The sequence below is a fragment of the Ascaphus truei genome, chromosome 1 (genome assembly GCF_040206685.1).
Source record: "Ascaphus truei isolate aAscTru1 chromosome 1, aAscTru1.hap1, whole genome shotgun sequence".
NCBI lineage: Eukaryota > Metazoa > Chordata > Amphibia > Anura > Ascaphidae > Ascaphus > Ascaphus truei.
The window spans coordinates 372,224,829-372,243,469 of NC_134483.1; the positions used below are offsets into that span (position 1 = coordinate 372,224,829).

An 18,641-nucleotide genomic window follows, 5' to 3' on the forward strand; every position below is an offset into this window, starting at 1 on the left:
GCTGCAATACATTGCAGACCCCTCTGGCAACAAAACGGTTAAGGGCTATATTTACGTAGCAGTCTACGTTTTGGTCCATGGAAGACACCTTACAGTTCGTTCAAGGCTTTAAGGAGTCTCTCGGCGTTGGAAAGTGTCATGATTAGGATGACCAGTTTTCCAAAAGTAAAAACTGGGACACAATAAAAAATTATTTATAAAACAAATGACCACTTAAAAATCAATATTATAATGGTATATTTCTAATAGCGTTCCCATTTATGCTGTATTATTGATCTATTTATCCCCCCCAAATCTCCTCCTGCCCCTCCTCCCTCTCCCTCACGCACGCACGATCACACACACTAACCCCCCCACACACACTCCCTTACCTTATCAGTAACATAGCACACAGCAGCTAGGGAGAGGAGGAGCTGCGCGGGTCGCACATTGCCACATAAAGGCCAGAGGAGATACTGAGCTGCAGCTGCTCCCTTCACTACTCATAACCAGGACATTACACAGATTGTCGGGACATCAGGACAGTAACTTAGAATCCGGGACGGCTGGTCATCCTGTGACAGAGGACTGCTTAGTAAATATGGGCCTAAATCTCCTCAAAATATACCTGATACACTGGAACGTCTGTCGCGACAAACTGTGTTTTTCTTCTCATTTTCAGGGGCGGCACATGTTAAGATTTTTAAAGAATCTGAAAACCTGGGGGGGGGAAAAAAAAGGCAAATGTGCAAAGTTACAGACGAGACGAGTATTCTAAGGCTTGCCTTAAACTAGCCCGGTTACATGCTGGGTGTAACCTGGCTAGTTTAAGGCATTTCTGCATTGACTAATGACCCATCGGATTAACACAGCAGGGATCCCTGGCAGTCCCATTCAGTTTGAATGGGACTGCCAGGGACCCCGCTGTTAATGTGATTTGCCATTAGTCAATGCAGAAATGCCTTAAACTAGACCCAGCATGTACCTGGGTCTTTTTGGCGATTGCCACTGGTTTGCGTTAGAATAACCGTCGGCACTACAGTATATGGACTTAATTTCCCCTTCAAAATGAGATTATCCAAAAGGAACGGAAAAAAAAAACAAGCTGCTTACTTTGGTCGAATAGCATTTGACCATATGTTTTCCACTTTATTAGGACATGAAAAATGCAAGTTAATTATAACTCAGAGTTTTACTTGGAGAAAACAAATAAAAGTAACACAGAGACACTATAAAAATAAATCATTGAGGTGCCCTTAAAGTGTGAATGTTAAAAAACAAACAACAAAAACATCTTCTTTTGCTCTGAAAGTGATACGCTGTGAGGAGCAGAGTGACATGGGTTGTGTTATAATGGGGTACAGTAGATTTAAACACCTCAGGCTACATTTCAAGCTTACTGCATCATCTGGGGATGGCAGTGTGGGTCTATTGTAGTGCCGGTCGGTTATGATTCCCCATGCTGTGCATCTCCATAATTAAACTAAACAAAGGAACCAAGCAAATAATTAAATGGCAGAAAATACCACATCTGATAAATGTGCATGCTTCAATAAGAAAACCGTACGTACTGCATCAGTATTGGCATATCCTCATGAGATGTCAATCTAGTTCCTGTTCTAGAACTCTATAGGGCAGGGGGAAGGGAGAGAGAGCTGCAGAGGGTAAAGCTTCCCCTGGGTCTCGCCACACATCGGTTTTACTGCAGCTGTGGTGTATGCCACAAAACCCCAGATCCACAAAAGGGTGCTAAGCTTTAGCTGAGGCGTGTTAAAGTTTTGCACTGTTTTGAGAACCTGGGCCAAAGAAGCTAGTTTTGGACGTGTATGGACTGGAGGAGAAAGCTTGAATGGACGCCTGAAATGTGCTGTGCCTTCTTAGAGTTCTGGCAATGGGCAGCAAGCATCTCCCAAAAGCATAACAGGCATGGACAGGGGCAGGGGGTGAGGGGGAGTGCTGCCAATGTTATCAGTGCATTTAGCTGCCTCGGTCTGTGTGGACGTAATGTAGATTATGAAACACATCAGGGGAGTGTATGGGTTTCCTCTTTAAGCAATCAGGGAAATCACCACAGAAACCTTGAGACCAAAACTGAAATCATCAGTTCTACATATTAAACACAGTTCAAGTACAGTACAAGCATATTGAACTCAGTACATCCTGCTTTTGTTAGAGGCGGTTAGTTAAGAGAGGAAAGAATACTTCAATGAGGAATGTCGCCCAATAACGTCCAATTAGCCCCTTCGGCTGATTTAGGGAGTTGCAGGGAGCTGCAGACCAAAAGACAGGGGGGGGGCGTGACGTCACCCGGCAGGTTCGCCCTCATTGGCTGAACCGCCTTGGGGCGTGGCTTAGCGCTCCATCGCGACTCCTGCTCACAATTCTCTTGCGAGCAGGAGTCACTGTCGGCGCAGCGCCCCCCCCTCGCAGCGGGCCCGGTCCCATTGTTCAGCGGCTATGGTCCCCGCAGCGTCCCCCACAGCGGGAGCTGCAATAGCCAGCGGGGACCTGGCCTAAGGCCCCTAAAATGCTTACATATCTGCAGTGATCAAAGCTCACCATGGGAAGAATTCTCAAGGGGCTATGACAATAACAATTACTAGAACTATGGGAGCATTTCATAATGAAAGATTCAATGTTATGATGTAAATATTCATTGTTATCACAGGAAAAAAACGACAAGGGCATATTTTTTTCTTAAACAATAAAAAATAATCTGTCTGATTTAATAGGTGAAAATGCACCATTAACATTCGGGTGTTCTGAACCACATAATTCGTTACAGAGGGGAGTAGTGAACATTTTGAATGGGAAGCAAAATGTGTGTTATTTAGATATAGATGTTCCCAAGTATAAAATATTACTAAAAATGCTATGCTTCCCGTAAATTATATCCGAAGTCTACAAAGTTCTAGCGCCGTTTTGCCTAGGGATTGCAACCCGTGGTGTGTATTTATTATTATTATACATGTCCGTACATACATCACAGAATGGGTGTATTACAAAAAAGAGTAGAACTTACCTGATATTGCTTATTAGTGAACAAAGAAAAAGGTGTTCTTCTGCAGAGACATCTTTCGGAGGCTTGTTAACAAATTTGTTATCTTCCGCTACCTCAAAGAACACATTTTTCCCCCATTTCGATGACTTGTACAAGCGAAAATTTCTGTTCTTTGTGTAAACCCCTGAAAGCAATAAGCAGAATTCATTATTTCAACTGTGGTGTGGCGGTGCAATGTAGAAAAGTCTGTACAAAGGTAAGGACTTAACATAATGCAAAACAGGAAGCGATAACCAGTTAGTTACTCAAGGGCCTGTAATACAACGCAAAAAATAAATAATAACGGTCGCATCAAATGTTCTCTCATATATACTGGTTCTGGGGGAGTGTAGATATATTATACGTTTTAATAAATTTCTTGTTGGTCCATTCAAAGTTAACAGTTTTCAAACCCTTACAGGTCTCGTCCTCGTGTACTATTATATTGGTGAAAAGTTCTCTTGCTGGTCCATGAAAAGGCTATCTGTGCCCTAGTGAATGAGAATAAAGCATTAATTGGAGTTTAAAGTAAATGTATTGGTGATTGTGAATTCAGAAATATCCCAACATAAGAATATATGTATACTGGAGCATGGGAACATGAATAGCCCACCAGGCAAATTAGGAAAAGTTATCAAGAGAACCTTTGAAATATGAGTTTACAATCTAAGCTTAGGAGTAGTATGACACACTGGAAAAAATGGAGATGATCGCAACAGGACTTTAATTATTCTTTAATTAAGGTCATTTTGTGAGTTAGAACATCCAAAGGAGGCCAACATTATTATTTAATAAAAATGACAGATTATACCCGTGCCACACATTCAAAATTAACAAGGCAATTCTGAGAACCTGTTGGCATACCCAGATGTGTCTATGTATAACAAAACAGACTCATTGCCATTTATACAAATAAGACCCCAGAAGGGTCAGCAAAGGTCCTACTAATTGGACTCACTGTGGAAAATCTGAGAAAGACCATATGAGTCCAAGAGAAAACAGTGCCTCTACCACTAAATAGTGGATGTAATCTGGAATCGGTCACTGACTCAAAATCACTGTTTATTCTTGGAATCACAACATTTTAATCACATCAAACAGTCAGTGACCGATTCCAGGTCACATCCACTACTTATGTGCTAAGGGACTCCCACTATTCTAATGTGCATCCTCATCACTCTGATTAACATTATACTTCCCTTATTTCTACACGACCTGCTTATATATTACTCTATTGTGATACAATGAATATCTATCATTATATGCTATGGAACTGTGCTAGTAATGTAAGTGTATGAGTGACTTCAACTTTACTGTCTGTGAGAGCTACAACTTCATCATATTTAGCAGGAGGATACAATTGTTATTAACATATTGCAACATCTTACCTCACAGTGTTGCTAAGTCACAACCACTTTTGTGTGCATACAGGTTGGCTGGGAACAGCAGAAAGCACTACGTGTCAGTTTTAACAATGTTTTATTATCACTTTGGATTATTATTTTTTCACCTTGGTGAATGTGCACCAAAAATGTACCCTTCTGATTGAATGTACCCTTTCCTTGTGACTATCACGGGCTCATTCAATTTGTTATACTTAGTAACTACTATACATTGGTGGCACTCATTTGTGTCAGTAAATAGACACTAGAAATAAATATATTTAGATTGTTTAATGTAAGAGTGAGCGGTGTACTATGCTTTGTGTTTTATTTGTATATATGTACCTATTTTCCTACTTGCACCCTGATTAGAGAATCCATACATGCATGTAATAATGATTTGTGTATTAGGCTGAGCAGTTTGGTCACCATAATTAAATTGCCATTTAGCCTGAAGAATTATAGATCAATGTGTATCAATAGCAGTTGTTTAAAAAAAGATGAATTTATCAGGCAGAGTAATTTGATAATTTACTTTTTCCATAGGAAACCGGGCTAAAATCCTTTTAAGATGGTCCACTACGCACTATGGGGAAAGCAACACTGTTTACCTAGATCAATTAAAAGCCGGTTACTTCCATCTTTATCTTTCACAGCTAGAGAGGAAAGATCATACTGTTTTTCATTCACTTTCTGGTTGACATGGCAGGGTTTCTCTTTGGCTGCACCCTTCTCAGGACTTGGCTTCATAGTATTATCACAAAGTGTATTAGTGTCCTTGTATGGGGATGAGACGTTCTGAGCTCCCCACACACATTCTACAGTGGCACATTTGTGTTCAACTGAAGGGAGCACGGCTTGTAATGCACTTCTGATAAAATTACCTAACAGAAGAAAAAGAAAAAAAAAATTAACATTGATAAAAGAAAACAGCTAGAAGGTAATTTCACTACTCATTATCCAGCTACCCAACAGATTTAGATCCAATTCTCTGTAAGCAGATGAGCAAATTTGTATTTTATTTTTTAAAGTATGGATTTTCAGCGTTTCAGGGAAAAGTTCTCCTCTCGCGGTCCCTTAACACTGTAGTTAAAAGTTAATAGCCACACGGTTCCTGGAGATGTGTAAATTTGTTGTAGATTGTAATATATTTTATAAGGACCAACACGAGAGTAATTTATATATTAAACTAGCATATAAAGAAATTTCAAAACCTCACATCTCTACTTCTTCTTCTCTCTACTCTGTGCGCTTTCAGCAAAACCGAGAAATAAGTTCACGGTATGTAGTTTGGCGTGTGTGTACACGCGCACACTTATAGCTACCTTCAAAATAAATCAAATGTTTAGCGATTTATTAACCTATTTTTGCATCAATTTTATGTGTGTAAGAATGTATTTACCATTTGTCATTTAACACTGTCACCATGTCAGAGGACCAGGTAAATACAAATGGGCAGGGCTCGACAAATGCACTCGCCTGGGGCGAGTGCATTTTGCCCACTGTAGTGTTACCGGCGGCCGGGTGTGGCGTTTAACGGCATTCTCCTGCGTCTCCCCCTCAAACTCCAGTATCTCCCCCTGCAGCTCGTGTGAAAATGACTGTGCAGCGTCAAATGATGCCGCATTGCCATGACAACAGGACGCTACACGACGTCATGACTGTCTCCGTGATCTGACCGCTTTCATTACCAGTAAATAGAAGCTGATAATAGCTTCCAATGGCCACCCGGTCATGCTACCTAATCTATACACCTTTACCGCTGGCACTTTACCGGCATTTATATGCAATGACAGTCTAGTACTGGTGCAGAACCACTATTAATTGAGAGCACAACACTAATTATGTACTTAACTGTCCAACTATCTAACGAAGTATCGGAACTCTAAATCTCTGCTATGGTATGCCCAGCCTCCCTATCAGTGCCGCCTTCTCTATAGAACGTATACTCATGCGGTGCGGCTCGGTTTGAGGGCCGAGGGAAAACCTGTGTCCTCGGACACGCCGTCTGTCTCTCATCTGTCCGCCGTGACTACCTGTAAAGAGAAGCTTATAATAGCCTCCCATGGCCGTCCGGTCATCCCACCAAATTTATACACCTTAGTATGGACATTCAACCGGCATTTTTATGCAAAGACAGTCTACGTACTAGAGCAGAACCGCTGTATGAACTGAGCGCACGTTACCAATTGTGTACTTACTTAGCAATTGCACTTTACCTTTGTACTTTGCAGCGCAGCAGTAGGTTTATTACTCTGATAAATATTGTTTATGGAGATCACTCTGTACTAAGCCACTACACGTAGCAGCACAGGGGGTATTATCTCAAAGCAGTATTATCTACACATTGCTTTGAATCCATGCCATTTAAGTCCGCTTCGGGTTATATATAGTCTACAGTGCATTCAAGATACCTGCAACACTATAGTAACCCTGTTTGGAGAAGAATAGGTTAATTGAAACGTCTGCATCTCTACTATGTCACCTATGGCTATAGTATACTGATCCCTGCAGCATTATTTTGTATCACAATAGGAGTATTTCAATCAGCAAGTTTGAACAAAGTACCCAACTAGTTAACATGATATACATTTATCTAGTGCTAGCAGCACTCTCAAGCTGGTTTTTGGATTCTTTGTTGCTATATACTCTATGCTAGTACTATTCATGACATACTTGCAAACGAGAGGTAACTCTCAATGTATTATTTCCTGGTAAAATATTTTATAAATAAATAAATAAATTCACACTAGATAGACTGACACAATACACTGTGAATTTGGTCTAGGTTACTAGGTTACTAGTCTCCAGGTTACTAGTCTCCACAGGGACATATTATCTAGGTTACTAGTCTCCACAGGGACATATTATTACTAGTGTAGCACTGTATACTAATTAACCATATACCTCCAAGTTTTACGCCTTTAGGCTTTGGTCCCGCTGCGTCCGACGGCGCGCGCGCGCGTTCCTCACCAGCACGGGTATCCTTTCCTAGCCGGTCCCAGTCCCCCCTCGCTGCACGGCTCACAACGTGCTGTGACGCGTCAGCCGCCAGGGGATGCAAGAAAATTGTGATCCCGAGCGGAGACGCATCACGTGGTGCGCTGATGAGCCTATCAGCGGCGGGGGCGGGAGCTGTCAGACAGCTTCCTCCACAAGGTAGGGGGTGGTGTGTGTGTGTGTGTGTATATCAGCGTGTGTGAGGAGGGCATTTCTGGGGGAAGGGGAAGGGAGCTGCTTACCTTCCAGCAGCCCGCAGCAGCTCCCTCCTGCAGCCCGGGAGACCGAGCCCGTGGAGGGAGGGGGGGGGGGGGGGCGGGAGTAGCGGGTCCCTCCGCTCAAACCACACCCCCCCTCCCACATCCGCCCGGCTCCCTACAGACCTGACTGAGGGAGCGGGGTCTTAGCCTATGGGATTAGGACTTCAAGGATTACTAATGTCAGTATCCTATAGTCCTACCCACCGCCCCGCTCTGACCCACCCCGGACTATTTTAGATTTTGACTGTCCTTTTTTCTGTGCACATTAATTTTAATATTGACTAATAAAATTAAGTTTTATACTATGTCCTATTACTTCATCTCGAGTGCATTCGCAGTGCTTGCTCACTTGTGCCTTTACTATTATTCTATCTTCCTGCGTGCAATTTGATTGACCACTTTATTCTATGCAGCAGGGCCCCGGGCATACGGCGGGTTCCGTTCTAAGGGCCCGCCGTATAGTGAAAATCGCTGTGCGCAAGCGCAACCTGGCAATTTCCCCCTTGTGCGCATGCGCGACTTACGTTCGGCGTGCGCAACCTACATTCTGCGCATGCGCACCAGCGGCAACAGCCCGTTCTGCGCATGCACGACCTCTGAGGAGACATGGCGGCCCCCTTCTTGGTGCCACCGTATCAGCGGATCGCAGAGAAGCGGGGCCTTGCTGTACTATACAAGCTGAGCAGGAGCCTCTCCTTCTTATTCCTTAGTTGAGACAGACTTACAAAATCTTGTCAAATTCATTCCAAAAGTTAGATTCAGCCTTATTTTTGGAAGATTGAAACTGCTGTGGTCACAACCTCATACATGGTTTGGGTGTCTATTTGCCGTATTCGAGTACTTGGCAGCAGAATACAAAATATGCCATGTAATGGCATCTCTTTGTACGTATCTTTAATACCCCCTATGTTTTGCCCATGAAATTCGCTTTTCCTCCTACCTTATTACCCCCACTCACAAGACTTCTCCCGTTCTAACCCCCCCCCCCCTCTCTCTCTCTGGAATTCCCTTCCATGCACCATCACTCTCCCCCAGCTTCCCGTCATTTAAAAACTCCCTTAAAAAACTCACCTTTTCAAAGAAGCCTATCTCCCACCCCCCTCCAACTCCATCGGGACCAGCTGTGTGGCTGGACCAATCTCCACACTATGTAATACCCACTAATATCACCACTCTCAAACCTTAATAGGATCATCTGGCTGGCTGGACCATACTCCAACCTGAGTTATCCCACAATTAGCAGTCACTTCACTTTTTTTCTTTCAACATTGCCCCTTATCTCCTCTAGATTGTAAGCACTCGTGGGCAGAGCCCTCATTACCTTTTTGTATCGGTTTGTGCATGTTTGTACTTATTTGTATGTAACAGTTTATGTAATTATCAAATCTCTGTACCCCACTGTACCACGCTTCAGAATAAGTTGTTGCTTTGCAAATAAATTAAATGCTGAACAAGAGCTTGGCAGAGGCAACCCGGTCTAGGACTTTTGGCCACCGCCAAAATCGCCACCACCATAATGCCTGACCGCAGGGCGGGTCGCTGCAGGTCACCTTGCGGTCACCGCCTCTCCCAGCCGGGCACCCCCGTTGCAGTATGTCCTCTGTGCCTCTCCCAGCCGCAGGGCAGTTCCGACACTGAGGACACTCAGCGCGGCTACCAGCAAACAGTTTAACTTTCCCGCTGCTCCGAGTGTCTAACGCGGTAGAGCTACGGCTGGAAGAGGCACCGAGGACATGCTGCAGTGGAGTTGCCCATCTGGGAGAGGTACCGGCATCGAGGTGACTCACCCTGCGGTAAGTAGTTATGGCGACGGAGCGCCGGTGGCGATTTGGTCACAGGCAAAGGTCTTATTCTGGAGGCAACACCGCATGTTTCCTACCGCCCTATCTTTATTGGCTCTGTGGAACACAAGAAAAGATGGGGGAGCACAGTGTGAGGGAAGGTGAGTTTGGCATGTGTTATCTCTCGCTAATGTTCAATGGGGTGTTTGCGCCTTCAATGAACCCTCAAAAAGAGATAGGCAATCCCTTGAATAGGGAGTTGGCGTATAAGGATAAAAGGGTCTATAAAATCAATAAATGAATAACTTACACGGCCTTGTGTAAGTTGTATCCCATCGAGGTTTCTTTTACGGTCGTGTCTTGCTTCTAGGGGATGTTTGTCCTTTCTTCCTGGTCTTCTTTTCCTGCCTTCTCTTCTTGCTACGTCCTTGTTGTTTGTCGTCGGGTGGATGGATTCTTCGCAATGATTCTCCTCTCATATAAGTATAAACATAAATGGAAAGGCAGTTAGATACATATATACACGGATCGGCTGCGGTACAGTATTTTCAGGGATATATATATGTGATAATTATCCACTCACACGGCCTAATGTGAGTGATATCTTGTATCCGTATCTTTTAGGCACCTGTGTCAATACAGGTCTTCAGGAAAATGGACAAACACAGACAGGTGTTCCCATGTGTGGAAGTGACAAAGGGTAAATAAATATATCAATATATCAAGATACTCACACGGGTTAGTGTGAGCGCACACTCGTAGTGGTATCTTTGGGATTCCAAATTATGGAAAACTCCTAAGGGCTAGATCCAAGCATAGATAGACTATGGGACACTAAGCACTGGGGCAAAGATCTTTTATTGAACAAACTCATATACACTAGTAACAAGTAAATGGGTAAAAACAGATAAAAAATACTGAAAAGTTAAAACCAAGGAGCAGCTACTGCTTCTCGGGGGAGTTATGAACTAGCAGCTAAGGGAATCAAAGGGTGGTTGGTGGGCAAAAAAGTCTCCATTGTTCACAGCCTGCAGCAATCAGAGAGGAGACAGAGGTGCTGTGGGATCTCTTCATCCGGACGCGGAGCTAAGAGACTTTTTTCTCTGATTGCTGCAGGCTGTGAACAATGGAGACTTTTTTGCCCACCAACCACCCTTTGATTCCCTTAGCTGCTAGTTCATAACTCCCCCGAGAAGCAGTAGCTGCTCCTTGGTTTTAACTTTTCAGTATTTTTTATCTGTTTTTACCCATTTACTTGTTACTAGTGTATATGAGTTTGTTCAATAAAAGATCTTTACCCCAGTGCTTAGTGTCCCATAGTCTATCTATGCTTGGATCTAGCCCTTAGGAGTTTTCCATAATTTGGAATCCCAAAGATACCACTACGAGTGTGCGCTCACACTAACCCGTGTGAGTATCTTGATATATTGATATATTTATTTACCCTTTGTCACTTCCACACATGGGAACACCTGTCTGTGTTTGTCCATTTTCCTGAAGACCTGTATTGACACAGGTGCCTAAAAGATACGGATACGAGATATCACTCACATTAGGCCGTGTGAGTGGATAATTATCACATATATATATCCCTGAAAATACTGTACCGCAGCCGATCCGTGTATATATGTATCTAACTGCCTTTCCATTTATGTTTATACTTATATGAGAGGAGAATCATTGCGAAGAATCCATCCACCCGACGACAAACAACAAGGACGTAGCAAGAAGAGAAGGCAGGAAAAGAAGACCAGGAAGAAAGGACAAACATCCCCTAGAAGCAAGACACGACCGTAAAAGAAACCTCGATGGGATACAACTTACACAAGGCCGTGTAAGTTATTCATTTATTGATTTTATAGACCCTTTTATCCTTATACGCCAACTCCCTATTCAAGGGATTGCCTATCTCTTTTTGAGGGTTCATTGAAGGCGCAAACACCCCATTGAACATTAGCGAGAGATAACACATCCCAAACTCACCTTCCCTCACACTGTGCTCCCCCATCTTTTCTTGTGTTCCATATCTATTACGGGTCCTGGATAGACCCTAGTGGGGTATCTTGAGTCACACGAGGACAACCCAAACGAAATCTAGAGTTGTATTACATAACTCTCATTTTAACAAGATATTTAGATCTAACACCAACCACGGTCAGAGTTAGCGCCCGGGCAATACACCTTAACTCTTTATTGGCTTTGTGTCAGGGACAGGGTGGAAGGAGGTCGAGTAAACACTTGATTAACAAGTACCCCCAACTAAGAGGCACAAATGAAAATACAATTCTTAATTCGCAGAGAAACCAAAAGTGTCAAATGTTGCATCAAGTACAATTGCATTTATTATATTATATTGTTATGATTATTTCAAAGATATTTTTTGGCAAACTAACAGATTTACATTTAGGTACTTTGGTGTAAAAAAAGCGCTCCAGCTAGTTTTCAAAAGGGTAGGGTAAGAAAAATAATTAGAAGGGCTACAAGGGTATTGTAATGTAATTTTGGATATATTTAGAGATTTACACATTTTTGCACAGTACTTCAACACTGTGCAAGCATTTATTATAACTGTACCATGTATATAGTATTTACATTAGCTTAGCACAGCGGTGCGCAAACTGGGGGGCGCGAGACTGCCGGCGGGGGGGCGCGGGGTTTACAGAGGCCCCGCGCGCTTCCCGAAGGCACTTAAATTAAGTGCCGGGGGAGCTGCAGGGCCTCTGTAAACCATTACTTGCCTAAGCTCCGGCGGCTTCCTTCCTGCATCGCCATGGCAACGCGACATCAAAATGACCCCGCGAGGTCATGTGACGTCACGTTGCTATGGCAACGTGACGTCATGACGCCGGAGCGCAGGTACGTGGGGCTTAGGGGGGGCGCGGGAGTGAGGGGACGCCGGCAGGGGGGCGCAGGGAAAAAAGTTTGCGCCCCCTTGGCTTAGCATACAAAGTGAGTTTCAATGTGAACAAAATACACTTTGCTCCCTGTACAATTAAATTAGCAGAAGCAGATAGTCTGGGGGCCACACCAAGGCCTTCAGTGGGCCAAAGATGGCCCATGAGCTGCCAGTTGAAGTGCCCTGGTGTAAACTTTAGGAAAAGGTAAAGAGGAGGGGGCACTTTGGATTTAACAAAAATAGTAGATCTATTAGACCATTACAGATCTATGTTTCAGCTGAATATCCAGCCTCACTAAAGACAATGGCATAAGCAATATTAACGTTTGGGGCGACTACTACTTGAACATGCCATAAAAGAACATGATTTGCCGTCTACTTCACCCAGGCCAGGTTGGAACAACAAGCTATTCTCAAGAAGTTCATGCTGTTCAACGTGGCCGGACAGGAACCAGTCCAGCGGCTTTCTGCTTTCAAATGGAAGCGTTTTCTGATGAATACTACCACCCTAGGATATAGGACTTTTTATTACATGCACTGGACAACATATTGCTAAAAAGTGTCACACAGGGAGGACCTGAAGATTATCATGTACTTTTCTCTCCATCGTCAGGGCAGTGACATGACACCTTGTGGCATCCCTGATTTAGACCGTATTCAAGTGAATTTACTTACCAACATGAATATTATCTTTGAAAGCTGCATTCTGAAGCACAAATACTAGATGCCGACTAAATTTTTCTTCGGTGCTTGAATCAAAGTTTAAAACACAATCTGCTGAACATTTAACACCATAATATTCTTCCAGTTTTTTACTGAAGAACTGTAGAAGGAGAAGGAAAAGTAACAATTTCCAGCATTAGTCAACATTAAAGAAAAATGCCCTTCCGTTTAACCGTAACGACCCGAGCAAGCAAAGGACCCCACGTTCCTATCAAAATAAATAGGAGTAACATATCCTAAAATGAAAGTGAACATGGTTATGCGTGCTTATGCAAAGTCTTGCTAGATCGGAGGCTCAAATATCCCATATAACCAATGGAGTAGAACAGAGCACCTGTTCTGCATTTAACAAAACAATTAACATGAACAAGACGTTTCAGGTTACATCGCGTGAGCAGATATTTTCTATGTAAAAAGATTGAGCACAAAGGTGCTTGTAATCCACGTAAAACCCAGCCCTTTTCTCAGTTGTTTATTCAGTGCAGGGTTCATAGATCTGCAGCTACGTATGATATAAAACTCATATCTACAGGTTTTTTTTAAATATAGTTGTACAGATAGAGGATATTATATTCAGTGACAGGATATTCCTAAGCAAACCAAGCCTCACTTCGTAGTCTATGTCTCCTATTATTACTATTCTGTGCTTACCTCAATCACCAGAGCAACCATTTTTCTACCATCAGCGCCTGGATTTGCTAGTTTATAAAACTCTAAATCAAAGTAGAGTTTACAAACGGTGTCAGCAGGAATGACTTCGTAGCAGTGAGCCAGACTTTTACGATGTTTGCTGAAAACAAAAACGTGTTTGAGTTAGATTTTAGCCAATGTAATATAACAGCTGGGTTAATCTTTTACCAAAATTAAATAGGACCAAGTATCTTCCAGAAATGCCTTCATCAATTTCTGCTGCTAAGAGATATATGGTGCCATATTTACTAAGCAGTCTTCTATCATAAAAAAGATGATTCTTATAGATGTACAAGCGTAGTCCGCTCCACAGGATCCATTTGCAGCGCATCATTCAGACTGACCAGTCAGATATAGAAATGCTTAAAAAAAACAAACAAAAAGGGAAGAAGCGTGCGGGATCGAATAGGAAAGCACGTTTCATTTCACACTAAAAACATATGAGGGGCAAGTATGGCACTCACTGCCATAAGATTCATATAACCGCATCAATAACATCCTTTGGTTGGTGGGCTCACAAGTTCACATGGTAGAGCGGTCTCTCTTCTCGTTTCAGCGTCTGTGTTGTCGTCAATCGTCTTTAGTGGCCCGAATGCATGTAAAGCCCCGTCTTCAGTAACATCAGAGGTACAGGATGTAACCAAACACAAGCCTCCCTATGCGTTTCGTAGCACTCGGCCACATCATCAGGGCCGGGCGTGTGTAACCCTATCTGGCTCTATCTGAAGGGAACACCTTAAATATAACCAGTTGTAAAAATACAACAATAATATAATGAAATAAATATAAAAAATAAATATGTATTGTGACAGTCACTGACTCTGTAGGCTGGAACAGGGAAGTAAGTGTATGTTCCAGTCCACAGAGCGTTAATCTCCTCAGAGAAAGGGCAGCAGTTGAAATCTGATTAATCAGGGGCTGGGCTCCCCAGTGAAAGAAGGAAGTGTTTAAGACAAACACAGAGAGACAATGCGGAGAGTCACAGAGTGAGAGACTGTTTTCCAACTTGGACAGTTTGTTGAAAATGAGATTGTTACATTGAAATGTTTTGCAGTTTGTGATATTATATTAAACGTATTTCTTTTCAAGTTGCAATAATGTGAGAGTTGTAGTAGTACAGAGAGTCCTCGTTATCCGACGTCCTGCTATCCAACATCGAATACCGCAGTCCGTCGGACGCCGAACTCGCTTATCCGACAGTCACCACCGCCGATTAACATTGGGAGAAGGAGGGGCTCAGTGAGTACAGACACTGACTGACACAGATTGTTGCAGGGAAATCTGGTTCAATTCCCAGTGTCGGCTCCTTGTGACCTTGGGCAAGTCACTTTATCTCCCTGTGCCTCAGGCATCAAAAACATAGATTGTAAGCTCCACGGGGCAGGGACTGTGCCTGCAAAATGTCTCTGTAAAGCGCTACGTAAAACTAGCAGCGATGTACATGCTATTATTATTGACCCGCAACCTGGACGGTCCGAAAAACGCTGGCGGTTTACGGGACGCATTCTGTCTGATAAGATGCCATACTACCTGTATGAAGTATTTACATTTTTGTTTGACTTAAGACAGTGCTTGATCGTTGTGACAGACAATAGCCACCTTTCTGGACAACTTTGTTGCCACTGCCTCGGCTGTCAGCTTGTACTTAAGTTTTATTAAGTCTTTCCAACACTTGTGGGGGAGGGGGGGGGATAAGACGGGGGTGGGGGATACAGAAATCAAAGAAAGAGGAGGGGAGGAATGGTGCAACATTCCTGGCGAGCACATTTCACATAGTAAGAATACACAACACAATTTAATATATTTTTTGTATTTATTATAGCATGGAACTTTTATAATCCATTACATGTCTCTATTTTGTATGGATGATCTTTTATATAGATTTTGTTTTTCCTTATAAAAGGTTAAAAAACATTTATACATTTGTATTTATGTATACAATATATATATATATAATATATATATATATATATTTTTTTTCTATAAAAAATATTCTATAGATACAATTTAATTTTTTATATTATTTCATTATTTTATTGTTGCATTTTTACAACTGGATAGATTTATGACCACTATCTCTTTAAGGTGTTCAGTACAAATAGAGCCAGATCGTGTTACACACGCCCAGCCCTGATGAAGTGGCCAAGTGCTACGAAACGCGTAGGGAGGCTTGTGTTTGGTGGTTACGTCCTGAACCTCTGATGTTACTGAAGACGGGGCTTGCATGCATTCGGGCCACTAAAGACGACTGCCGACGCTGAAACAACGGGAGAAGAGATCATTCTACCCCGTGAACTTGTGAGCCCACCAACCGGAGGATTTTATTGATGCACTTATATTAATCTTATGGCGGGGAGTGCCATACTTACCCCTCATATGATTTTAATGTGAAATAAAACGTGCATCCCTATTCGATCCCGAATGCTTCTTCCCTTTTGATTATTCCATCATAAAATACTTTCTAGCGCTTGAAGACAGACGGCTTACAGAACATTCAAGTCAATTGGATGTAATGTGTTTTCCAGTGCCGGAAGGTGACTGATGGCAGAAGACTATAGTAAATATGGCACGTGATCCCTAGTTTATTTATGGTGGTGGGACATAGTCTTGCTTTAAGTGAGGAAGTCCTTTTTATGCAATTGGGTAAGAAATAACCCATCTGCTATTTTACATCTGGAGTAGATGCAGTTGCACGTTGACCAAACTGAGCTAATGGCAGTATTATGTTTAACAAGTATAATATAGCTTCCTCTGTACCATAGCTATGCCCTGAAGAATCATGGGAACTCCTGTGTGCTTCTCTATCGCTGCTTTATGTTAAGTGGCAGTGGGAAATATCACCACTATAAAGGAAATGTTTGCTGTACTTTTATTTTTAAAATGCCCCAAATCAACTCCCTCACAGGGAGCAGTGAGCACATTGCAGAACAATGTGTTCCATAAATATGCATGTTTTTGTTTCTTAGGCCCTGCCTATTGAGAAAGGGTAAGCAGATTTTTAGAAAGCAGAAGAAAATATGTCGTGAGTGATCGACGGGGAAGGATTTTCAGCAAATGCAAAGCAGAGGCACATGAAGAGGCCTAGAACAGATCAACTGGCTGACATTCAGTGTGCTGCATTGTGTTACATTTGTGAATCCTAGATTTATGAATGGAAGCAGCTCTACAGATAATTACAAAATGAAATTAAAACTGAAAGTATGCGCAAAACTTTGTACAGAGTTCAAATCCAATATATAAACCATTTGCGGCCAGCAACACACTGGAAAGAAAGGGCTTAAACAAGCTATCAAAGGGAATTCATTGGAAATTAATCTCTCAAATGCTAGGGAGTGTTGCCACTGGAAGTAGTGCAGTATTTTTCCACCATTAGTGGTAAAGTGCCAAGAGTAGCATGCACCAGTGAAATAAAATATACAAATCCTGTAAGACTTAGCACCCATTAGTTTAAGGGCTGGCAGGCTATTTGTCCATTATATCTAATACAGTACTAACCAGAATTGTTTAGCAGTGGCCTTGGGGATCATCGGTTTTAATTAATTATAATGTACCCCAATACGCCTTTTTAGGTAAGCTACAGAGATTGTGTTCACTCCTTTTCATGCACTCCAGAGATAGCCTAATAACAGACCAGCTATGTTGTTGGTGAATGACATCGATGCCGTTTTCTGTATAGGTTTGTTTGTTTCCTTGAGGCTTATAACTTTACAATATTCTCTCCACTGAGGTCATGACTGCCAGTAGAATGAGATAATGAAATCACTTCTTATAAAGTAAGGTATAGGGACAGAACTGGAAGCTGTTCCATAGCCGCTTCATGCAATATAAAGTTGAGAGAAATGCTCTGCGGCAATCTAAATACACACTTTTGAAGTCATTGTTATTTTGCAGATAAAAAGATGTGCTTACAATGTGTACTTCCAATGACAGCCTTGTGAGGTAATAATTGTATGTGTGGCAGAGCATTTCTCTTTTTTACTGCATAATAAACACAAGGTCATTACAAAAAGGCATTGATTTCATCTGACATACGTGTTGCACCAAGAGTTATATACCAAGAATTCAATATATAGCCGTGAACACTTAATCCATGAATACTTACATATAGTAAAACCAAAATTCTGTATATGTTGTCACAAGATAAATCCTTCGCTCAGTTTCTTCAATGATCGTCTCCAAAGCAAAAATATGCACATCCTTCACAAAAACAAAAAGGTACTTTCATTAAAGTGAGCAGCCTGTAGTTCTATTTTTTTTACTGAAAGAAGCGCATGTGAAAATGCCCTTTGCAAAGGTAAAATTTTGAAACCCAATGAAACGTAGTTGCCATTTGTACATTACATTTGCAGAGTTGAAAGGTTGGCTTCATCAAACAGTAGAAAAGGTCTGCACACTTTAAGCAATATCTCTGTAAAGTTGAACAAAAACAAGCCAAAGAATAGGCCTGCACATAGATCAGAAAAGGAAACGTAAAGATTTTTTTTTTTTAAAGATCAGATCAAGAAGTCTGAAATGCTGACAGGGTGAGCAGCGTATAAACTGGAACTTGAAATGATGTATGGCAATGTGTGTGTGTGTCTGCACTTTTGAGGACTGTACTCCCTATTAGGACTCATAGGAAGTGGTTGATGTTTTGGGAGCTTGACTAGGAGTCAGCAGCTTTTTCAGGACAGGCTCAAACACCTACAGTAGGCCCATATTCTTTAGGGGCTGCTAAGCGTTAGCATGTCTTAACATCCATCAGTTTGCTAAAGTGTGACATCCTTTAGTGAATACAGACTATAATTGGCAAAACTGCTTTGTTTTGAGAGTCTTTCTGATGCCTTTGATCTCAGCCAAGTACATAATAATATTTGTTTCCTTATATAGCGCTTACAGTGTACACAACCC

General features: G+C 42.1%; 1 protein-coding gene across 5 annotated transcripts in view; it reads right to left on the bottom strand.

Moving 5' to 3' along the window:
* Window positions 1–18,641, bottom strand: part of PRIMPOL (primase and DNA directed polymerase) — a 67,797-nt gene that overhangs the window by 26,921 nt on the left and 22,235 nt on the right. For all 5 annotated transcript variants that reach the window (XM_075610452.1, XM_075610462.1, XM_075610433.1 and 2 more), the window contains 6 exons: window positions 17,854–17,948; window positions 13,713–13,851; window positions 13,014–13,161; window positions 5,013–5,285; window positions 3,002–3,164; window positions 608–699 (listed from right to left, as the gene is read on the bottom strand). In XM_075610452.1, coding sequence (XP_075466567.1) covers window positions 608–699; window positions 3,002–3,164; window positions 5,013–5,285; window positions 13,014–13,161; window positions 13,713–13,851; window positions 17,854–17,948 — 910 coding nt within the window. The remainder of the gene's footprint in view (window positions 1–607; window positions 700–3,001; window positions 3,165–5,012; window positions 5,286–13,013; window positions 13,162–13,712; window positions 13,852–17,853; window positions 17,949–18,641) is intronic.